The sequence below is a fragment of the Leuciscus leuciscus genome, assembly GCF_965113295.1.
Source record: "Leuciscus leuciscus genome assembly, chromosome: 2".
Lineage (NCBI taxonomy): Eukaryota > Metazoa > Chordata > Actinopteri > Cypriniformes > Leuciscidae > Leuciscus > Leuciscus leuciscus.
Genome location: NC_138726.1, coordinates 52,239,401 through 52,265,163, shown reverse-complemented (window position 1 = coordinate 52,265,163; position 25,763 = coordinate 52,239,401). Strand labels below are relative to the sequence as shown.

Sequence of the window (25,763 nt, the reverse complement as noted above, 5' to 3'; positions counted from 1 at the left end):
GCTTGCAGATCTACCACAGGTTTAGCGCCGTCCTACTTCCACTCACTCTACGATCGGTCAGTGAGCGACGGCTCATCACAGAGAGCCACAAAATCACTCTCCAGAACATTTACGTTCACGGTTCCTTGCTGGTGGAACGATCTCCCCACCTTCATCCGGCATGCAGAAACCCAGACGACATTCAAAAGACACCTGAAATCTCATCTCTTCTGTGAGCACTTAGCCTCATCATAAAAAAAAACTATGCTTTTACTTTCCTTTGATCCCTCCCTAGCTTATGCTACTCTAAGCAATGTCTGAAACTTTGTATTTTAAGCACTTTTTGTGTTAATTTGCCTCTTCACGATGAATCACTTGCTGCTATATTCCTCATTTGAAAGGATCTGCAAAATGAATAAATGTTAACTTAAAAATAGGTTGTAAATAAAAAATTTCTAATTTCACACACTTTTAGTCTGTAGTAAATATAATTAGCTTAAAATGAAAAACAATAGAAGTCTTTGGTACTCTAAGTCCTTATTTAGACAGCTAAGTAAATGTGTGTGTGTGTGTGTGTGTGTGTGTGTGTGTGTGTGTGTGTGTGTGTGTGTGTGTGTGTGTGTGTGTTCACAGTTAGGAAGAGTGTTGCTCTGGATATTAAAAGGACTCAAGAGTAAGCGGTATATTTTTTGAGAAATGCTGACTGAGCCCTTTCAGAGTTTGAGTTTTGGACTGAATTTGCACACATCCCCGCAAGCGCGCACACACACACACACACACACACACACACACACACACACACACACACACACACACACACACACACACACACACACACACGAGCACCATAGACCTCTGTTGTTTTTATAAACCTGTATAAGCTATACATTTGAATTACTAAAAAAAACTAACATAAAACTTTTTCCTTTTTAGAATAATAAAGACTTGGTTTATTTATTCATCATTTCTCTAAACGAGGACCCCAAAGGGGGGTTTTGTTAGATTTAGCTCATACTGTCCCTAAAGAATAGCTAAGTAAACACACACACGCACATACTCTTGAAAGCCAGGCCAAAATACAGATCCAAAATGCTGCCTGATCAAATAACTAATTATTAATAGGAGTTTACTTCTCTAGTTTTTTCCTCCCCTCTCTCTCTTTCACTGTCATTCCCCCTTTCCCCTGCAAGTTTAAGGTTACACTCTGTAACTCTATTCTGCAGAGCTTCTCACACACACACACACACACACACACACACACACACACACACACACACACACACACACACACACACACACACACACACACACACACACACTAAACCCTATACCCCTAAACACAATCCTCACTGAAACGTTTAAAACACTAATAAAAACGTTTTGGCTGATTTAAAAGCCTTTTTAACTAGTGAGGACCATTTAATGAATACAAAGTTCATCTTTTGTAACATTATAAATGTTTTCCTGTTTGTCAATTTAATGCATCCTTGCTGAATAAAATAATTTAATTCTTTCAACGAAAAAAAGAAGATGATGACCCCAAACCTTTGACGGTATACACGTTAAAGAGCGGCTTAAAAACCCTGTGGTGAAAATCAAGTTGTTTATATGTTGGTGTTTTTAAAATATTTAAGACCAACCATGTGCAAATTCATCAGCTGAGTATTTTCTCCTTGAAACTGCAGTTTACCAAAGACAGTCTTAAAAACACAGCTTGAAATCGCCCGTTTTCTATACCGTCACAATAACATGTGACCAATCCCGTCAACGTGTGGCTTTTCTCCACTGACTTTCTATGGTTCAAAGCTGACTCTGAGATGGCGAACGGGAACATGGTTTGTGTAACATTAACAACGCATTATTAGCTGTTTCATAACGTAGTCAAGCAAAAGGCTAATCATATTAATTACCAGTACGTGTCTGACATTATAGAGGCGATACATAAAACGCATTACCATTCTGATGAAGACGAGCCTGTATAATTCCCTCTTCCTCTTCTTCTGAATCAGTTTCTGATTCAAACATATATGACTGAAATAAACGAATATTTCCACTTGCCATCGTGTTTGCATATTCATGGCTCCACGTATACAAAATGAAGCAAGGTTGCAGAATTACATTCAAGCTAATTTAAGGCATGAATAAATTGTTTTCACATAAATTTAATTCTGAAATTATTTTGATAACCAAAGATGAGTTTTAAGGGATACAATTATTGACTACAGGGGGAATTTAAGTGTTCAAATGCTATGTGGTGCTGCTGTGTGCTGAAAGCAGAGCTAAAAAGAGCGAGAGAGACTGAGGAGTAATACAAGAACATTTTCTTCCAGTCTTGTCAGGGTGGCTCATAAAGCATGTCACAGAAGCCCTGCAGTATTTAACCTGCCAACACACATACACACACGGACAAGCACACAAACACACATACACACTTGATGAATGACATAGACATCACTCACAGAAACAAAAAGAGAGAAACTGTCACATCGATCAGATTAAAAACATACTGGACAGAAACACCCCATGGCATGAATAATATAGGCTAATATGTAAAAAGAACAGTTTGTTTTCACATGCACTCACACACTCACACACCCACACACACACACACACACAGCGAGTGCTGCCTCCTAGGTCACTGGGTTTAATCTCCACCTTTTCTCCTTTTGCAAGCGATGATGAGATGCTGCAAGTGTGTGCGTGTCTGTGTGTTTATTTGTGCGTGTGAGAAAATCTAGCCTTCCTGTTCCCTTTTAAATAAAACACAAAACTCGCACACACAAAAACACAAACAAGACACGGAGAGTGATTATAGAGGGAGTTATGAAGATGGAGAGCAAGGATGAAGGGATGAGCGATGCTGACGCAGATGTTGAGGTAAACAGCTCTAGCTGATGTTTTTGAACATCTGTACGTCACTCCTCGAGCCCTTCGGTCAATGAATATTCAAACCAGAGAGAGAGAGAGCAAAGTGGGAAAAAGAGGAAAAGAGGGAGAGGAACAGACAGAAAGAGATAAAACGCTGAACGGGGGAGAACGAAGACAGCTGAAAGATTAAAAGAGCTGCAGAGAAATGAAGTCAGGGTTGAAAGAGAATGAAGAACATACAGAAAAACATGTGAAGAATAGGGATACTTGGATATGCCAAGGGATATTTCAGCGCAAAATGAAAATTCTGCTATTTACTAACCCTCATGTCATTATAAACATATATATATATATAGCAATGACAGCAAACAGTACTTGTTTAGAATGTTTAGAATGATATGACATTTCTATATATAGCCTATATATATATATATATATGTGTGTGTGTGTGTGTGTGTGTGTGTGTGTGTGTGTGTGTGTGTTTTGGCTACGTGTTTTCGTCATTAGAGCAGCCGCATCTGAGGCAGTAAGTGCATCGCATTACATTTTCATCAAATTACAGGTTATAAAGTTTCCGTTTTTTCTGTCATTCAGACAAAAGCTTGTGTTATTTAAGTCGAATGCGTCGCACAGGCTATTTAAGCTCAATGACAAATGCTAGACTAAGACGCTCTTCTCCGCTCCTCAAATACATGAAACATTAGTCTATATATGAAGAGTTCAGATGCAAAAGCCTCTAAGTGCCATCTGAAATTTTCTTATGGAATGATCATTTTGAGCAAACTTATATATTTAAGTTCAGTAATGTCACTTAAATGACTATTAATAGGTAATTTTCATTGCCAGTTAAGTGAAATTACTGAACTTAAATATACGAGCTTGATAAAAATGATCATTCTAGAAGAAAATTTCAGATGGCACTTAGAGGCTTTTGCATCTGAACTCTTCATATATATATATATATAGAAAGAGTTTCTTGAGTAAAAGCAAATGCTGTATTTCTTCAAACAAGCTGTAGTTTAGTTTCCCAATATTGCAAACAAGCAGAGACGCTCCAAACTGCATGTGACACTTTATTCATGATAGACTTTTTACCGGCAGTTTGAGGATCCAATTGAGTTACAAGCTCTTTTTAATACTTTTCATTTGTGAAATATTTACAAAAGCCACAGACAGACGTAAAGGGTGACCAATAGTGATGGTTTATGAAAAAAAAAAAAATTATATGAGGGAAATATGGAGATACGAGGTTTCAGAGCGACAATATATTTAAATGTACTGTATTCCTGTGACGGCTTACCTACATGTTCAGCAACCATTGCTCCAGTCTTTTTTGTCACAATGTGAATCTATTTACTCTTGCATTTGAATGGTAGTGAATGTTACGTATATCTGCCACAATTTCAGTCTGTTCCTCACACACAAACGTTGTCATTTAATTTCAGAATCTTTTGATAAATCACTAATACTTATTGTGGCATGACAGGCCCTGGTCACTATATGAACTGTCACTGTAAGGCAAATGTCTAGGTTTGTACACCACAGAAAAATCAACATCTGTTCAGGCATGAGTAAATGATGACAGAATTCACTTTTGGGTGAACTATCCCTTCAAGTGTTTGACAGGTTGACACTGTGAACAGTTGCACACTGTGCGAGAAGCCAGAGTTGAGAGAAAACAGCAGCTTCTGTGTGCGAGACTGTCACATTCTGACTGCAGCGCTGCGAGAGACAGGTTGATTTAGTTAATTGAATGTATGAGAGTGTTACATAACTCAGCCTGAGGCCCAGTCTGTTCTTTTATCAGCTCCAACAAGCTTAAACCAGTCTTAGAGAGCCACACACACACACACACACACACACACACAACATAAACTCTCACAAATCCACAGTGTACAATTGTGCATATTGATCTTCTCCATTAATGAGCATGCACACGCTAGACTAATGATGCTTTGATTGGTGTAATTCAAGGGTATAATGATATTGACTAATTCATTACATTTCTAAAATGTAATCTAATTTACAATATGAAATATTTTATAGAAAAATGTTAATCTATTTATATATTTTTTTACCCAAGAGATAACAAAAAACTAAATTTGGATGATTTATTCTTATTGATAAAAACTATTTTCATTTAATTGTATTGCTTTTCATTAGCATCATTGCTAATACAGCATTAATCGATATCGAATCATGAAATTTGTCTCAATATCCAACCCTAAATACTTTTAGCATTTCTCTCTCTCTCTGTCTGTCTCTCTCTCTCTCTCGCTCTCTCTGTCTGTCTGTCTGTCTGTCTCTCTCTCTCTCGCTCTCTCTCTGTCTGTCTGTCTGTCTCTCTCTCTCTCGCTCTCTCTGTCTGTCTGTCTGTCTGTCTCTCTCTCTCTCTCTCGCTCTCTCTGTCTGTCTGTCTCTCTCTCTCTCTCTCTCTCGCTCTCTCTGTCTGTCTGTCTGTCTCTCTCTCTCTCTCTCGCTCTCTCTGTCTGTCTGTCTGTCTGTCTCTCTCTCTCTCGCTCTCTCTCTGTCTGTCTGTCTGTCTGTCTCTCTCTCTCTCGCTCTCTCTGTCTGTCTGTCTGTCTCTCTCTCTCTCTTTCTGTCTGTCTCTCTCTCTGTCTCTCTCTCTCTCTGTCTGTCTGTCTCTCTCTCTCTCTCTCGCTCTCTCTGTCTGTCTGTCTCTCTCTCTCTCTTTCTGTCTGTCTCTCTCTCTCTCTCTCTGTCTGTCTGTCTCTCTCTCTCTCTGTCTGTCTGTCTCTCTCTCTCTCTGTCTCTCTCTCTCTCTGTCTGTCTGTCTCTCTCTCTCTCTGTCTGTCTGTCTGTCTGTCTCTCTCTCTTTCTGTCTGTCTCTCTCTCTCTCTCTCTCTCGCTCTCTCTGTCTGTCTGTCTGTCTGTCTCTCTCTCTCTCTTTCTGTCTGTCTCTCTCTCTCTCTGTCTGTCTGTCTGTCTCTCTCTCTCTCTCTCTGTCTGTCTGTCTCTCTCTCTCTCTCTCGCTCTCTCTCTCTGTCTGTCTGTCTGTCTGTCTGTCTGTCTGTCTGTCTGTCTGTCTCTCTCTCTCTCTTTCTGTCTGTCTCTCTCTCTGTCTCTCTCTCTCTGTCTGTCTGTCTGTCTCTCTCTCTCACACACACAAGTTGCTTTATTGGCATTACGTTTGGAATATAGTATTGCCAAAGCATTTTAAGTATATTTCCATACAGAATAGAATTACACCACTAAAAGTAATAATAATAAAAAAAAGAAGAGGAACAGTCGATAATACAAGATCAAAACAAACAAAGAATAAAAAGATAATATCTCTATCGTAATATTAATTACAAACAATTACAATTATATACAATAAAGAATATAGCCAACAAATACAATGGATTAACTTTCCTATGGTTTGTATGGTATATACATATTTTGCAGTTAGTTTGACTGCAACTCACTCACTCCTAGCTGAGGGAAAAATGATTAATTAGCAGACTTTAATCAGTTTTGTTTCCCATGGGACCAGTAGCTCTTTACACACAAGCTTAGTTAGCAGTGGAGTCAGACGGCAAGAAAAAGTATATAGTGTGTTTTAGTACGTGTGCTCATGAGTTTGGTGTTTACGTGTGTGTGTGTGTGTGTGTGTGTGTGTGTTTGTGCAGAGAAGGCCAGATCCCATCTCTAGAGGGTAATCACACGTTTGAGGAGGAGGGCAGTCAAAGACAAAGACAGAATTGAGCAACTGAACTGAATTAGAAACATTAAGCAATATCAAGCATTGCAAAAGAACAGAGAAACTGCAAAAGCAGAAGAGAGCGGCTTATGAGTCATGATGCACTGCACATGGAGGACTCATTTTCATAACAAAAACTTTCAAGTGCACTGCTTAAAAAAAACCTGCCTATGGTTTGCTGGTTTTAGTTGGTTTATGCTGGTCAATTTGTGCTGGTTGTTTTTTTGTTGTTTTTCAACTTTCTCACAGTGATGTCAGATGGGGACTGGCTTGTAGTTCTTTCTCTTTATATTACAACTTCACTTTGAGAAAAAAACAAATCAAGGCTGACAAATATAATATATAATACTTTTATACATGATTTTACTTTTCAGAGGGCTGACATTTCTGTATTTAAAATCCTTTTTTAAAATTGATTTCATGTAATATTCAAATTTTCTGATATTTTGAATTTGGGGTTTTCATAAGCCGTAAGCCAATCATCAAAATTATAACTTTTGCACGATATTCTAATTTTTCGAGTTTTAGATATATACATACACACACACACATATTATATATATATATATATATATATAAATAATACATATAATATAAAAATGTAAATTATTACATATCCCCCCCAAAAAAAGAGGCAATAGTGTATAATATATAGGATACATTTGATAAAAAAGGGGATGGAAAAACTCTGTTTAAAGAAATAAAATTGAATAAATCTAAGTGAGTAGGAGCGTATAATCGAGTCAGTGCTCTTTTATAGATCTATAAACCCACACACACAAGCACAAATAATCTAAGTCCGGAAGTCTAAACAATGCTTTAAGCCATTTAACAAGATTAAGAAAATAAACAGAGGAGCTGACTTTCCAGATCGCTGTTGAAATCCCATTCACGGCTGAATCAGTTTGTTGTTGCGAAGACAATTTCAACAGAAGAACATAATCTTTGAAGCAAAAAAAGCCAAACGTTTGGGGTCAACTAGAATTATGCATTACATGTATCAAAAGTGACAGCAAACAGATTTATGTTTCTATACAATTTCTGTACAATAAAGAATCCTGATGATCAGAAATGTCATGGTTTCCACAAAAATATTAAACAGCACAACCGTTTTCATCATTGATAGCAATACGAAATATTTCTTGAGCACCAAATCATATTAGAATGATTTTCGATCATGTGACACTGAAGACTGGAGTAATGATGCTGAAAGTTCAGCTTTGATCACAGGAATAAATTACATTTGACAGTTTATCAAAATAGAAAACAGTTATTTAAAAAAGATATTTCACAATATTACTGTTTTTACTGCATTTTTGATCAAATAAATGCAGCTTTGGTGAGCAGAAGATAAAAAAATAAATTAAAAAAAGGCCAAACTTTTGAACAGTAGAGTACATAAAACTAAGAATAGTTCACAACGGTCAACTTTTATTTACCTAAATAGTTTTTAGTGATTTAATTATCCTTATCGTATACTGTTAAAATCACTGTTAAACATCAAATGATCAAATTAACAGTTAAACTTTAAAATTCTTTTCTATTTCTATTGTGCTCGGTTTCTGAAAGCAAGAAAGAGTCTTATGAAAAAGCCCCGAAAGAAACACGCCTGATCGTAATACGGTAACCCCGAAAACAGCTCGATTATACCAGACTTCCTTTAGAAAGATTAGTCAACTTTACTTGTCGTCCATCACGCGACACACCCAACTAGTCAATTAAAAAAATATGTGTCCCTAACGCAAAAGCACTTATGTCTACAAATGCAGCATGTAAGAGATCTAATCTCCTGTATTTTCTTCACTCAGGGTGTGTGAAACTTGGCAAAAGTGCTTAGTGAACAAAGCCATGACCTGAGGAGAGACGTAACTAAGAATAGAGGAACAGCACTGGTCACACACGCTAACATGCCCTGGAATGGGTAACGGGAGTGGGTCTGTCCATCACCTTAAACCTGTGAAACTAGATCTTAAGAAGACTATCCCTACTTCAGTTTCAGCATATGCTTGCTTTTTCTACACTACACACCCATAGGTTTTAGAGAAACGCAGTCATTGACCCTCCAACGCACTCCTGTACCCAAAACACCACGCCAAAGCAGAAATAAAAAATTAAAAAACACCCTGACAGAGCCATATGCCCTTATTCCTCCTTTCTTTTTCTTATCTGGCCATCGTTCTGTCTTCACGGTCTCAGCTGACACCCTCACTCTCAACGGAATGAGCCCTGTCAGGACTGAGATAAAGAGATTATTCACACACACACACACACACACACACACACACACACACACACACACACACACACACACACACACACACACACACACACACACACACACACACACACACACACACACACACACTTAATGGAAATGTTCTGTAGATCTCGGAGATTATGATGATCGGTCGATTTGAAAAAGTCAGCTGATTTAAAAACAATGCTCAAGACTATATGCTCTCACTATATCTTGCGATAACATTTGTCGATCTAGTTACTTGTGGTTTTGTGTCCTAAACATTTGGTCTTCTGTTCAAACATTCGTTTGTTGTGAATTCGCTGTGAACACAGTTGCGAAGTAGTCTAATTTCAAAGGGAAACTTCTCAGTAGAAATGGACTAAAATCCACGGTATGCCACAGTTTCCCAATAGATGTTTGTCATGAATTAACACACAAGTTTTAACTCCTATGCTGATTTAAATATCAATTCCTTGGAGTAAAATTATCAAAGTTGATGAACTCACACCTCGACTGGTCTCGTGTATTACTGATAGATGCCTTTTAATTCTTGGCACTTTATTTTTTTGTGTTTGTATTTAAAATACCAACTTACAGTTATTATTTATTGCTAGGTTTAGTAAAGGATTAATCGACTGGTCAGAAAGTAATTGGACTAATTGTAAAAATAATCGATAGATTAATCAACTAATCGTAAAGATAATCGACAGATTAATCGATCATCAAAATAATATGTAAGTACAGCCCCATATAAATGTAATTTATTTTATTCTGATTCAAAAAATGTTTTTGGTGAAGCCAGTTAAAATATAGACAAAAACAAATCTGAACTACTGACCTGATGAGGTCAGCAGAAACAACCCCTAAAATTAATAATAATACAAAAAGAGCTTGTATGGATGGATGGATGATAGAAAAGAGGAAAATAGGAGCGATGAGGCAAAGAAAAGCGCCAGAGACAAGAATAGACATGATGCTCAGAAAGACACAATAAACCGGCAGTGAAGACTTGAGGAAGAACGGTCTCTCTGAGGTCGCAGAGGAAGAAACACAGAGGCAAGGTTGTACGCCTCACTATGGCAACCATGCGCATCTCTGCTTCTTTGACGCAATAAGACGGCAGACGAAACTTGCCAACTCTCTCAGTCTTGTTCTTTTCCTCTCGTCCCCCATTGAAACACGGGCTCTGACTGCGTGTGTTGTGAGTCATTGTTTGGCCTTGGTCTACGTTGTGCAATAGAACTATTGAAATAAAACTGAATGAGTATCACACATGGGTAAATAACGCTGGTAAAAGGACTTATTCAGTTAGGCACATTCAGATCCAGAACCAACACATGGAATGGTGAATATATGATAAGATTCATCCAGGTGTGCGCGGGTAGTTTGTAATCGCTCACTCACTTTAATGTGAATTTGCTTTGTCGACGCAAGCGAGAACATGGGCCTGTCGCACAAAATGACAGCGTGTTCTTGCATTACTGAGAAAGCAAACCTCAGAGCTCAGGAGGGCGATAGAGTTACCTGTGCTATTAAATCGGATGTGTTATTGATAGTTTAACTGCTGTTTTGGGCACTTGTGATCCATAAATATCACCTGCTGCAATATTTCAACCACATAAAACAGCAGGACGTTCCGAAACACTTAACGTGAATACAGTGATATTAAAAGACCAAATTCAGTGTACAGCTTATTGATGATCCATAGATGAATACAGACGAGTTAATCAACACGCTAAATGGTAAGCATTTTCTTTATAATAGTTTTCTATGGAAAAACGCTTCATGAGAAACTGCATGTACATTACCTTCTCTTTTATGAGTACTGTGAACTATTGTCACATACTGTTTTTCGCCAACTATATAGTGAGGAAGTATGCGATTTTGGACGCTATGAATTCAATATTGCTTCGCCGCTAGTTCTTGGCCTGAATGAGAAAATAGACCATTAAAGATGACAACAGTGTCCCTTGTGAATAAAGCTGAGACATATTTTGCAACAACGCATGAAATAAAGCTTGCATAGCTATAAGCGTTTGCAATCACATCCTTGCATACATATGTTTTGGGCCTAAGTCTCGCTCTCCTTTCTCCCTTGCTCTGTCTAGAAAAGGGATTGAATGGTCCATTCATCCTTGACGCTCTGAAATCCTCCCATTTCCTCTCTCTCCGTGCAGTCAATGGGAGATTAAGCGTCAAAAGGCAGTAGCCCTGGACTGAACTGATGCCACTCTCACACACACACACACACACACACACACACACACACACACACTCACCCTGCGTTAAACCCACAGCTGGGCACTTGTATAATGCGTTGACAGCTGGGCACGCACCCAGAAACACACTCTGTACAATCTGTGTAAATTCTACCCTGTTCGTTTCATTCTGCCGCACACCCTGATGCCATAAAAGTGCAACTCTACAATCACTTCTGCTGAGTTAAGCAGGCCCACCGAATACACGAGTGGAGGCACAAAGCAGTCGTGCGGGTGGAGAGGGGGGGTTTGGGAGGGGCCGTAGCACATCGCCTCTAAGGATTGTGGGTATAGCTGCAGGTGCAGTGGGGTCGGTATTACCAGAGATGGTCTTATTATTGGGTGATACAAGGGTCTGTGGCTCGAGAAAGTGTAACGGCTAACTTGGATCACGTGTGCCTTGATAACCTGTTTGTGGATACCAATCGATCCAAAATGAACGTTTAAAGGGACAGTTCACCCAAAAATGAAAATGATATAATCATTTACTCACCCTCAAGTTGTTCCACACAATTTCTTTCTTCTGTTGAAGACGACAAGTCTTTTAAAGAATGTCGGTAATGGCTACAATTAAATGTCTGGTTACCAACATTATTAAAAAAATTTTTTTTTTTTTTTTTTTTTTTTGTTCAGCAGAAGACATAAACTTATACAGTTTTGGAACAACTTGAGGGTGAGTAAATTATGACAGAATTAAAATTATGGGGTGAACTATTCCTTTAAGAGCAAACATGTTGAAGATTAGCCAATGGGCTGTCGATTTATTAAAGGGGTGGTTGATTATAATTTCACTTTTCTTACTTCAGTTAGTGTGTAATTCTGCTGTTTGAGCATAAACAACATCTACAGAATAAACAAGTCACAACGCCCAATGTTCAAAGCAAAGGGAGATATTTGCTTTTAAAGAAATAGCTTTTTAAGGACTACAACAAACGGCTGGTAAGGACTATACGACATTCCTCACGGGTTAGTGACATCACTAACCCTAAAATTTACATAAACCCCGCCCCCAGGAACGCGAGTTATAGATTATCATGACAGAATATGCTAATCAATGACTGGAAGATAACTACACATAAGATACATAAATTCACCAACTAACCACTCAGAAATTACATGTTTTCACTTCTTCTTGAGTCTCTCCATCTTTCTGACTTCGGTTTGAACATAAAAGGCTAAAAGTTTTTGAAATGTTCAGTGGATGTCTGTGTGAGGTAAAATGACACAAGCTCTTGAAGCTCCGCCCTCTGTGCCGGGAGCAGCAGCTCATTTGCATTTAAAGGAACAGACACAAAAACAGTGTGTTTTTGCTCACCTGGCTTCAAACAACTTTAACATGCTGTATACAAATATCTGTGGGGTATTTTGAGCTAAAACTTCACATACACACTCTGGGGACATCAAGGATTTATTTTACATCTTGTGAAAAGGGAATTATACCACCCCTTTAAATGATAAGCCGTTTTCCCCCAAAAGCACTTTATTTAGTGTAGTGAAGCCTCTCCTTCATCGACATCCATTAAAAAACGGCCTCTTGTCTCCTTCCCAGTGTCCCGCAGCGTTAGCAGGCATTACAGGCTTGGCTTCAAGTGGCTTTGATATTACTGACAGATGTAGAGACTTTGACATAATCACTGTCTACACACTACACGTAATACATAGACAAACATTACATAACCACATCAATGGAATTAATACATATTTTTATTTATTAAACATTAAAACATGTCTTCTTACATGTATATAAGAATACGTTTGGGTGCAAAAGAGGGTTAACGTTAAACGTGGATCATGTACTTGCAGTAAATGATCCGGGATATTATACACACACACCTGTGTGATGGTCTATAGACTGATGAAGGATAGTGTTGTAGGTTTTGTAAGGCACATCAACAGATCTTAAATCTGAAACCTAATTCAGTCTCTAATCACTAAAACCCAAACATAACAGCTCCATTCATAGAACTGGACCAGGAGCCACCAGATACACACACACACACACAGTTACTACCTGGACTGTAAGGAGATTTGAAGCTTTAGTCTTTTGAATTAGGATCGCTGAGCCCTTTCACTTCACTCACATGCACAAACATCTAATTCAGTATTTGAATCTTAAAGGTAAAGTATATGGAAGTAAAATAATGACAAATGTTTTTGAAACATAAAAGCTTGTTGACTTGCACTACTTGAAAAAATATGCATTGCATTTACCCTGCATGCATTTTTATGGGCAAAAATTCAACATGGTTGTATATTTAAGCTGTGAATATTCCAATTCAAAACATTTCACACACGTTTTCATTAATAAAAATTCAATAATCCATATTCACCTTTCAGATTTCACTTCCAAAATATTCATTCTGTTTAAAAATACAACCTAATATATTCGACAGGCAATTTTCGGTCCATTTTATTTCGCTTTACAAATTCAGTGGTTCAAATTCAACAGAAAATTCAACATTTCACATCCGGGAACGGCAGGAATATCAGTAGATTACCGATTGATAATCTCCATCTGTTAGTGAGCCTCACCAGCAGGAGGTGTAAGCGTTGTTGACGAAGAACACTATAGAGCAACGGGTGAGAGAGTCATTCATTCATAAAAACGGATTTACAGAAATGGAGCAAGCGGTAAGTATTTGTGATGATGATCAGGGCCAGTATATATATATGGAAAAGCTGATAAAGACACAAAAGCTGTGTTAACATTTAAGTCTTCACAGTTATTTTTGCACATGTAAGCAGCTTTCTCTACCGTGAACGAGATTATAATGTTATTCCCCGATGCTGATGTACAGATAAAACGTTAAATCTGAGGTAGTAGACATATTTCTCTCAGTTGTTCAGTTTTCTTAACTTTATATTGCGGTGATGTGCTGCAGTACTAGTGTTTCCCTCAATACGTCACTCTCCAGGATTCCCCTGCGGTCAGGACACTTAATGCTTAATGGATACAGTAATAAAAAAGACCAAAGTAGGCTATACCAGATATAGGAACAGGCAAGCGGACTCAGAATATGAACGTAACGCGCAAAGTTTCACGCTGAGCGCTTCCCAGTGAAATACTGGCATAAAGTTGGCTTCACACTGGATATTCGATATTATATATTTGCACATTTAGGGACCGTCTCTAAAGTTACATACGACATTTCTACACACGTTTCTAACTTCAATAGCATTTGAAGAGAATGACTTACAGTCATAAAACCAACTGTAAAGTGTTCATGTAGGTGCATGCCAGGCATGATGCACACCTTTTAGGTTTTTGATATTTAATAAAAATAAACTGTCAAATCATGTGTAAATATTGCTATTTTTTCAGTAACCCTACCGCATGATCTCATATTTATTTTAATATCAACTAGGCCTATCTAAAAAGTGTGCATCATGCCTGACACCTACATGAACAATTTCACAAATATTCTGAAAGAGGTCTCTTATGTTCACTAAGGCTGCGTTTACTTAATCAAAATACAACAAAAATACAATAATATTGTGAAATATTTTTACAATTTAAAATAACCATTTTCTATATAGTATCATAGTAGTATGTATAATATATACTTACAAATATAATGTAAAATGTAAAAAAATGTGCAGCCATTACTCCTGTCTTCAGTGTCACATGATTCTTCAGAAATCATTTTAATATTGATACTGATTTGTTGCTAAAGAAACATTTTGTATTATTATCAACTATCATTGATTATTTGGTTAATAGGAAGCATTGATTTCAAATAGAAATCTAACATAATTGTCTTAACTGTCCACTTTTGATCAATTTAATGCATCCTTGCTAAATAAAAGTACACGTTTCTTAAAAATAAAAAGATTACTGACTCCATATTTTTGAATGGTAGTGTATAATCAAAGATGTTTGAAATCATAAGGATAAAAAATTTAAAATAAAAAAAAAGGAAAATTCTGCCACCATTTACTTACCCTCATGTTTCTCCACAACTGGATGACTTTCTTCTGAGGAGCACAAAAAAAGATATTATGCAGCATCAGCCATCATTCGTCTCACTGTATGGAAGAAAGATGCAATGATGACTGAGGCTGTCAGTCCCTAACATTCTGTCTACTGTCTCCTTTTGTGTTTCACAGAAGAAAAGTCATACAGGATTGGAAGTGGAAAAGCATGAGGGTGAGTAAACGATGTCAGAATTTTTTTTGTGAAAGCAACCCTTTTAAGAATTTTTTCACACAAAATAAAATTAAACGCATTTATTTCCAAGATGATAACTGGATTGAACTAAATGTTAAAAAAAAAAAAAGTCTTTTCACATACTATTTTTCAAAATGTATTCATTATGTTATTTTTCCCATTTCAAACATAGCCAATGTTTTGCCACACGGACTTTAGGGAAGTCTACCTACAAGCGACTTATTTATGGTCTTCTCCGCATACAAAACTGGGAGAGGAGGAAATATTTCAACACTGGAAAATGTTTTACTCACCACACCTTAAGAAAATGGCAGTTCTATACGCTGTCACCGGAGCAATTCTACAGCCCACGTCAACACCCAAATTCCCATTCACCTTGCTATTCAAAGTATTCAAATGTATAAAATAACCCATATATTCTCAGGGTAACCATGATGATATCTGAAAAGCCCTGGGGAAAAGAGCAGCTATCGAGCCCAGGTGTGCGCTTTCTCTACAGAAACACACACCTTTGTTCGTCTTTTCTCAGCTAAATCTGTTTTACAAGGACATCCAATATTACCTTCCCAAGCCCGTCCTACTTTCTGCCCTCCTGGACCAGTGCTACTTAACAACTATAGCTACAAAATTTAGTGCGTTTTAGCTAAAATTAATCAGACTAACCATAGGATGTCTCAGTCACTTCGATTAAATCACAACCGTACAGTATTATGTAATTAAATAAAATGAAAAATCAAATGTAAAATTCCTCTTTCCGATACGCAACTTTTATGTCAAAGCAGTCCAGGCACATTTACAGCTGCCGGAGCAGCATATAATCCTGTTCGGATTATTCAGGAGGAACTCTGTGTTCCAGAAGATCTGCTGGCGCATTGGCTTGTCCACTCTCCAGCTCCACGGGGTTTGCTGGGACATGGGATCCTATGGGACCGTGCGTTACTCCGCCCCGTCGACGTTCATAAATAACCACAGATTACCTACTGTCAACTTTAATCCATCTCAGTCTCTCGCATATCTTTCTTTCCATCTCTCTTTCTCTCATGCATACTCACACTTTCCATCTCTCGCTTTCGCTTGCTGGCTGACCACTAACAAACCAGCTACAACCCAATTTGGGTCCTTCAGGACTACTGGGCTACCGGAGGATGACTCAGTTTTATGACATCCATCAGTAATAAACCAATAATTATAGAAGAGATTATTAGTTATATGTAGGTACACAGTTCATGTGTAAGGGATGCTATAAATAAACTTGGAAAATATTGACATTGATAAACATACTGATAAGACTTGAGTGAATCAGTTGTGAATTCTTAAGACTCAAAGCAAAACATATCTGTGTTTTCTTAGAAGAAAGAAAAATAAAATCCATTCCATGGATTTATACATTTAGGTGGACTATCATCGACAGGTTTCCATTAGAAGGAAAAACAAAGACAGATTCCTGGATGAGAGGATAGTATTAAAGTCCCCCTGTAGTCAATAATTTGATCCCTTAAAACTCATCTTTGATCACCAAAATGACATATTTAAACGTTTTTTTCCTTGAAAAAAATTTGCCATGCCTTAAAATAGCTTGAATGTAACTCTGCACCCTTGCCTCATTTAGTATACGCAGTTCTATGAATATGCAAATTAGCCCCGCCTCCACTCACTCACATCAGCTCAGAGATCCACTCGTTGACGATCACATGTTGACCTGATTGGTTAAAAGGTAGTTAGTTTGGTGTTGTCAGAAACACCAGCGATTTCAAACCGCGTCTTTGGTTCACTGCAAAATACTCAGCAATGGTGTTGACTTATGAATTTGCACATGGTTTGTCTTAAAGCACATTAAAAACACCACATAGACATATAAACAACATTAAAAACTTGATTTTCACCACAAGGTGACTTTATGACTCAGTGGTTGTGAAAGTGGGATCACAGATTTTATATTTAACATATTTAATTATATTTTATATTTAAGCAATATATACACACACACACACTGTATATATATATATATATATATATATATATATATATTTGTGTTTATCAACATTATACCACAACTACTGTACTAAACCCAGAATATCCCTGGAATAATTTTGGCATAATTGATGTGGTTGGGTGTGCATGTTCTGCAAAGCATAAATTAAGTCCCAGAGTAGCATTTATAAGTATGCATAGGTTTAAGGGTACACAAGTGCACAAGGAACGACATTCTCTGAATAAATGGATGGTGTCCCAAAGTGTGCATATGTGTGCAGACTGTGGCGGAAATCTAAACTATGATCCAGTTAAGCAAAAACCCCATGAGTAGAAAAAAAACCCCCATTTTTATTACCCAGTTAAGCAACTATATCAGTGTAGGGCACCGTTACAAAACTGCTAAAGAGTCTATTGGCTCGTTTCCACTGAGCAGTACAGTACGGTACGGTACAGTACGGTACGGTTCGGGTCTGTTAACCATGATCTGGCTAGCGTTTCCACTGCCAACAGTACCCTTACTTGATAGGCGTGGTGTTTCGATCGACGTCATTTTCGCGCGAAGAAGAACATAGTAAACTACAATGGATGACATATACAGCAGATCTTGTTCTTGCTCCTCGACATGTTTGTCACAAGAAGACAAGCGCCGACATTAGGCTTTTCTCAATATTAACTACGCAAAGTTTGTACTTGCCATGTGCGACTCCTACATGCAAATGGTACAGCGCGTTCTTAAAAGCGTCACTCAGCTCGCGATCTGCTACTCCGGTTATCTCTGTTACTCTGTATGTACATTTTAAGCAACAATAAAACGAAATATGTTATAAAACACTACTCTGCCTCTTTTCGTTTTCATTTAAATAAATTAAACATTATAGGGACACAAATGTGGTTCATGCGCAACGCATATTGATTATTCACTGCACGTTATACGTTATTCTATTTATAACAAAACGAAATTTAAAACACAACCCTAACGTTACCTCTTTTCGTTTAAATACTAAAAAAAATTACACATATTACAGGCAATATATGCATTTGTACAAATGTTGCAATAAACATCAGTGATAATCTTGTAATAAGAAAATGACAAGAAACCATATTTCTTTTTGTAAAATTTCAGTTTTATCAATAATAGCCAATATAAAAGTTTAAGTAAAAGGTACAAGAAGCTATACAATAAGAAATAAAGCAAACAATTCAGTCAAATGTCCAAATGCTGCGCTCTAGTCTAACATTACAACAGTAAAGTTAAATACAAATAGCCTATAATATGAAACTAAACTTAGCTCAGCCAAAACGATTGACAGGGAACGAATTATATATTCGTTCCGTTAGGTCTACACAAGACGAATTATATCTCATGTTTAACCACTACCGTCGGAGTCATCGGCGAACGTCAGAAGAACTATAGCCGAGGAAAGGCTCATCCAGCCGGGAAACATGAGCGCCGAGCGCCCGCTGATCGCATGGATCTCACAACCGGGGAAAAACAAATCATCTTTATAAATAAACCACAGATTTGAGCTTTAAACAACTACATTCTCGCCTGAAAAACTCTTAAAATTACATTTCGTGACACAGTAACAGTAGTATTATATTAAACTGTATATTAAAAAATGGCGCTTCTTATGTTGTCATTCCCCTCGTAGCACGCGCAAGTGACGATTCTCTGTCAACCAATCAACGTCCTGCAGTGAGTCTAGCTCCACCTTTTAGTACCGTACCACTGTGCTAGGTACCCCAACGGAAGGGTACCCAAAAAGTGGTACGGTACGGTTCGGCTTTTTGGTACCATTCTCAACTTTTGGCAGTGGAAACGCAAATAAAAGGGTACCGACCCGTACCGTACCGTACCGTACCGCTCGGTGGAAACGCGCCATATGTGTGTACTAGGTGTATAGTTTTTTTGTGTGGGATTAGGAGATTTGAAAATGATCTCAACTTCACTTTACCCATAACTCTCCATTTAGGTAAATGTTATCTTGTGGTTATGATTTGGATGAATGATCTCTCTCACTCTCTCTCTTTAACACACTGGCACAGTAGAGGAATTCACCTCCCTCAGTGCCAGTAGCTGCGCTTGTCTAAATCCAGTGCTCTCTACAGCACACTCAGATACACGTGGCACTACCACACAGAGAGCGCAGTCCTGCCAGAGCTTCAAACAGTCTTAGCGTGTGTATGGGTGTGAAGGTGTGTGTCGAAGAGACTTTGAGAAGCATATATTAAGAGGCTGTCGTGCCAATAGGAGGATACTTTCCCTCTCATGCATTATATACCATCCTAAGTAAGAGACATTTATTTCTCAGGCTTTCTGATGCCATTCCTTTCACCCTCAACTTTCTCTCTCACCACTTTCCTTCCATTTTCTTCCAGTATCGCAACCTCTAATTCTTCTCATTCTCTATTTTCTTTCCCTCGACTGCGTGTGGGAGTTTGGATGTGGCCAGCGAGACCCAATCTGGAGTTCAGCCAAGGAAACTGCTTTCATCGTTGTTCCCTCAAAAGCACTGAAAAATTAAATGTTCATACGATTTCCTCAACTCCCACAACTTGAAAACACAATCTGACTCTGTTTCTCTCGTCTGTCTCTCACTTTCTATCCCATCTTTTCTCCATCTGCCATTCACACACTGTCTGTCGGTCTCACGTTTTCTCTCTTTCACTCCCATTGTGCCATCTCTTTCTCACCCTTGGACCATATCTCCCTCCTCCTCTCAGTCGATTTAATCCTTCCTCAAATTAAGGAGGTGGAGGGGGGGGGGGGACTTCCCATTCCACATTCTCTCCCAAAAATCTATTTTTGTCTGTGCTCTCTTACTCTACTCGGACTGAAACATTTTATTGAAAAAAGAAGAAAAAAAAAAAGGAGCAAGGGAGCGATGAGTTCAAGCCTACTGGAGCTGAAACACACACGCAAGGGCAGAGACACACATACATACACACACACACACACATAAAGAGCAGCCAGGGAGAAAAGCCACAAACAAAAGGATCATTTATTACATGCAGAAAAGGGGGGTTTGCGGTTGTGACCACGTTGGACCAGCACAACGTTGGCCCCTTCTCAACATTCACAGCCAGCACGCCGCATTCCCCCCAGTGCCCATGCCATGCTAACTGCAAAAGACTCACTTCACCCACTCGCTGCTGCAAAAAAGAGCCAGTCTCATTCACTCTTCTTTCTCTACTTTTTAATCCAACTCTACACTCTGTGATAGTCTTATCATTTGATTTGAGATCAGGCTGCAAATCCGGGCCATCAACATTTGATTTTTAGCAAAAAACTAAGAAAGCGATACTCAGATCAAAGACTTCATGCTTTCTCCTATTCCGCAAGGGTCACTGTTTTCTCGCATAACATAAACTGAACACGGAGATTCAGACATATGTGGTTTGCCTGCTCTGTCGATATTTGTACAAAAGGACAATTTATGCAAACATCCCATCACTGAACGGCAAACCCGAATCTAGCCACAAACCCATACGTGCATTTAAAACACGCAGAGAGAACTCAAAGAGACGGTAACTTAAACAGAATGAAAAGACTGTATTTAGCCATTTACCCTATAATTATCATAACTATCGAGGACACTTTAATGTTTTAGCTCAAAGATAAACACTGGAAAATTCTAAAATACATTTAAAATAGTAAATCAAATTTAGGATCCAAGGGACTGACAGAGGCGGCAGACAAAACCAATGGTTATGAGATTTGCGAAAGGGAACTTTCCATTGCTCTCTGATCAGTATTGTTGGCATAGTAATGCCTGGTAGACAGGTGGCTCCTGTACATGTATATAGAGGCACCAGGTGGATATGAATAAAGAACAAAAGTGAACCATGACCTCATAAAGTTTTGTTATGGGACAGGCTGTACTCTGTTTTCAGTGCATCATCACAACCTGTTATTGACTAAAGCGCAACTAAAGATGAGATAAATACAGCAACACATTGAAAAGATATCAGACACGATTCTGTCATCAGGTGTTTTAATTAGGTGCTAATATATTACAGTGTAATATAAGTTTACTCCTTGCAGAATTTGCTAAATGTTTTCATTCATTAAAAATAATAAAAATTGCATTTTATTTATTACTGCCCTCGGTGTCCTCTCATTTCAGATTATTGATATTTATATTCCGAGACAAAAATAACAGAATTTTCACATTATCCTTTTAAATAGTACATTTTATGCATTTGGAAGGTGCTTTTATTCACAGCAACTTACACTGCATCCAAGGTATGCATCTTATAAATTTGCAGCGATAAATGACTGTTTGTATGTTCTGTGAAAAGGCAACACATTTAATTTAAAACCAAGTAGAGTAAACTTTTGAACAGGATGATCGGTGTAAAAATATTATTTTGTCTTGTGGGAAATATCCTATGAAATATCTAGCTTCTGAAGAGCAGTACTAAAAAAAAAGAAGATATTTTATCTATTATATTTGTATAAATTCTGCAAGAGATTTATAAACCAAGCAGACAAAGTATGCAAACTTAGGCAGTGAATTGTATAATGGACCTGTTTGGTTTGGTCAAGCTAGGAATAAATCTTATATTGTATGTGAAATTTAGAATTCAATACTTTTCAGACTAAACTCATTTTTAGATTAGAGCTGATCTTACCTGTACCATCGTTGCTGCTGCTGCTACCTTGGTGTGTCCGTAGCTCCTCTGACTTGTAAAAGTCAATGCTAGCATACATGTTGAGGTTTGAAGCACTCCCGCCTGAACCTCCAGCTCCTACGGAGCTCCCTGCTGCTCCTCCACCCAGCACAGAGGAAAAGATACGGGCAGCAGGTGTGTGGACAGCTGCTTGCCCATCTGTAGCAGCATGGGAGCTTTCCTTGTTAGCCAGGTCCAAGTCTATGTAATTGAGGCCCTGTTCCATGGATGATGTCTGTGAAACAGACAGACTGGGTAGTCCAGGGTTGATGTATTGAGATGAGATGTCTGCTGAGCCACTGTTCCCCCAAAGCATACCATCAAAACCAAGTCGACGGCCCATAACTTGAGAGTGATCAGGGAATGCAGAGGATGTTGCAGAGCAAGGTAGAAGTGAGGAAGGAGCTTGGAACGTTTCAGAGCAATGGCGTCGACAACCTTGTGGATCTGCTCGGATTACTTTAGCCCCGTGATCTGGGTTTGGGACTTTGGCAAGTGGAAAGTCTAGTCCCAGTCCCAAACCTAGGGCTGGAACTACTGACTCAGGCTGGTCTGGCAAAGAGGCTTTTGGTGATGTAGAACTTAACGTGCTGCCTGAGTTCAGGCTAAAGGCCATCTTTGTGTAGTCACCACAAGCTGTGGGTGGGTCTCCTGGCTGTGGTACAAAAACCTGCCTGCTTTTTCTAAGTCCCATCTCACTCTCTGCATCATCCTCATTTAGAACTGAAGAGCTGTGCTCATCATGAGCTTTAGGGGCCGCTGCAGGCGTGACAGGAGGGGTAGGGAATGGGGGAAACCCAAGTGGTGTGAGGGACATAGGTGAGGGGGATAGTGAGACTCCTAGCTCCATATTAACATACTCAGAAGCAGTTAATGGAGAAATGGGGGTGGAGGAGCTATGTGAAAAGGGCATAAACCCAGCAACACAAGAGGTAGGCCTGGGTAAGTGGCGGTGGGTATTAGGTGGAAGAAAAGCATCTTGCCGAAATCCTCCGGTTCCATTACCTCCTGCCTTTTGGTTCCTCTCACCCTTAAACTCAATGCTGACATACTCCCCAGGGCTCTTAGGCTCGGGAGGAAGGGGTGTCTCACGGACTCTGGGTAAAGTGTTGGCTTTAGAGACATCCACAAACAGGCTAAGAGGTCGGCCCCGCTGACCAGGATGCCCTTGCTTTACCCTTCCAGACCCTTGTCTTTGCTGCAAGGATCCTTGCTCAATGTCCTTTGCAGTTGCACCTGCTGCTCTTCCTGTCAATTTGACTGCCTTTTCTTCACCTTCACCCAGGCTCTCGCTGCTAGCAGAACTGGAGGAGTATGAGGACGACGAAAGGGACAGATGTCGGCCAACAGGGGGTTCCTGATGCTTGGACTTGCTATTACCAAGCCCCCTACCCCCACCAAGACCTCTACCACCATTAACCAAATGCTTCCCTCTTCCTGGCCCTTCCTCAAAGTGTGTTGAGGGATTATGTTTGTATGAGCGGGGTAGAGAATAATAAGAATATACCATCTTGGGTGGAGGCTGCTGAGGATGCAGGTCAGATGGAGTGTGGGGCTCAGGTGGTGGTGGGGTACTATTGGCAGAGCGGGCACTTATAGGTGACATATTCATGTAGTCACTGCCAGTTCGGCTGTCGGCACTGCTACTCCCAACCCAGGCAGTAGGGACCCCTCGTTGGTCAGGTGAACAGCTACTATTGGGAGACATCATCATGTAGCCATCTGTACCAGAAGGTGGTGGACGGATCTGCCGTGGGGGTGAAATGCTATTATTGGGGGTCATGGCCATGTAGTCATCTGCAGACTTTGAGTCTGGATCTGAAACTGTTACTGAGAGGGAGTGAGAAAGAGATACTGGGGGAGCTGAAACTCCTGGTAACATGGACATGTAGCCATTATCTACTGCTCCATTAGCTCTTCCAATGACAGCAGGGACACTCATTTCACTGCTACCAGCATCACCTTTAACCTCTGCAGCTACTTCCAAGTATCCCGTTTCACTTGCTGTTGCACCAGAATCCTGCCTTGATTCAAAGGATTCTCGGCCGGTGGTGTGAGTCATAATTGCATAGTCATCCTCTTCAGCAGCTTCTTCCCCAGTTCGACGGAGTGGTGCAAGTCTCTCTAAGGCCATGGGTGGGAGGGAGGCCCGCTTGCTCATTAGCCTGCGCTCCGCTTCACATTCTCTGCTAGAAGAGCGCCTCAGAACCCTCCTGGTCTGTGGCAATGCATTTTGGCTTGACTGAGTTTTGGAAGCTCCCTTCTGACTCATAAGGATGTAGTTGGATGCTTCATCCCCAAGAGAATGCCCACCTGAGCTACCTGCAGACCCTGGCAGCATAGTTGGGGTTAGCAGAGAGTGCTCACCAGGGCTGGAGCCGTATTCATCCGATGATCCGTAGTCGCTAAGAGAACCAGAGACAGAGGGCTGTCTGAGAGGTATTCTACTGTACACGCTACCATTACCACCCCCAACACTGCTGTTCGTCCCGGTTCCAATTGCACAAAACTCAGATCCATGTCCTGTCCCAGAAGGCAGGCTTGGTGCAGCTGGGGTTGAGGTGGATCTCATTAGTGCATGCTGTGCCTTGACTGGGGTTTGAGCACGAACAGATGTTGATCTCAGTATAGGGGTATTGGAACATGACCCATTAGTCGTTGGACTTGAGCATGAAGCAATCCCTCCAGTTGTTGCACCACCTCCATCATCAAATTTTCCACCATCACTGGATGTTCGAGTTCGGGGGAAGCTGTGGCGAGAAGTCGGAGAAGTGTTATTACATCCTCCAGTTGTCCCTGGTGGCTCGGTCCTTGGACGTCTTGTGAATCCAACCTGGCTGGGTGGAGGATTAGGGTGATGCCGTCGAGATGGAACACTAATAGGATTTGATGCAGTATTGCCACCTCCCACTCCTGCAGCAGCTGACTGTGACTTGCTACGTTGGCGAAACTCCTCACTCAGGGCCTTCATGGCTTCCAGCAGAGTCTCATGCATATTCTGTGCTACCACAGAATCTTCCACTTGCATCCAAAACTCTCCAGGGCCAGTTACTGCTGAACGACCCACCTCCACGAAGAAGAAGTTTTCAGAATGACCACAACGCCTCACATTCATCAGCTGGAGCACAACAGCGGCTGCATCAGAGTTTAGTTTGACAAAGTTGACTGTCTTCTCAGTCAGACAGAGCCTGTAGATGCCAACCAGGTTCTTGGCTTGGCCAAGACCTTTAGGCCAAACTTTTACTTGCCAAACCTCCTTGAAGGCGGGACCAGGGGTTGGTATTCCATAGTCTCCCCCATTTGCACTGTCACAGAGTGCTTTACCTGCAGAGAGAGAGAGAGAGAGAGAGAGAGAGAGAGAGAGAGAGAGAGAGAGAGAGAGAGAGAGAGAGAGAGAGAGAGAGAGAGAGAGAAACATGTCAGTATAACCATACACAATCAGATAAATTTAGCAATCCACCATATAAACTCAAAGTAAGCACATCTTAATATAAATTTTAAATAAACAAAAAAAGTAATGTATCATGTAAAATGTGACCAAAAGGCATTTTAGTAAATACAAATATATATATATATATATATATATATATATATATATATATATATATATATATATATATATATATATACTCAATTCTAGAAATGTCTGAGTAAGCAGAAAGCTTCATCTTTTAAAACTAGAAGTGGTTTGTTAACAAGTGCAAACAAGGAGGACAAAGGTCACTGATAAAGGCTGAAGTCAATGGGCCATTACTAATACAACTGCAAATGAACACTTGATACTCATATGAGATGCACTGTGAGTCAACAGCCAACAGTCAATACTGCAGTGTATGCAATGTGTCCCAGGGGATAAAAAGATTAACAATCTGTGGCCTACAGAATCATGCAATCAAAATA

The 25,763-nt window shown here is 39.5% G+C and overlaps 1 protein-coding gene and 2 long non-coding RNA genes across 4 annotated transcripts in view; 1 reads left to right on the top strand and 2 right to left on the bottom strand.

Moving 5' to 3' along the window:
• The window catches only part of LOC309492318 (insulin receptor substrate 1-B), a 55,993-nt gene that overhangs the window by 9,277 nt on the left and 20,953 nt on the right, over positions 1-25,763 (bottom strand). The window contains exons 2-3 of one of the 2 annotated variants that reach the window (XM_082161229.1): positions 21,825-25,187; positions 14,990-15,022 (exon numbers count right to left, since the gene is read on the bottom strand). In XM_082161229.1, the coding sequence (XP_082017355.1) occupies positions 14,990-15,022; positions 21,825-25,187 (3,396 nt within the window). The remainder of the gene's footprint in view (positions 1-14,989; positions 15,023-21,824; positions 25,188-25,763) is intronic. The other variant, XM_082161230.1, reaches the window with a different exon arrangement.
• LOC309492335 lies at positions 486-18,473 on the top strand. Its single transcript, XR_014203511.1, has 3 exons — positions 486-562; positions 613-2,856; positions 15,155-18,473. It is a non-coding gene; the product is annotated as an uncharacterized lncRNA (long non-coding RNA).
• Positions 12,749-14,982, bottom strand: LOC309492339. The gene is made up of 2 exons (XR_014203516.1): positions 14,033-14,982; positions 12,749-13,859 (listed from the first exon to the last, which is right to left on the bottom strand). It is a non-coding gene; the product is annotated as an uncharacterized lncRNA (long non-coding RNA).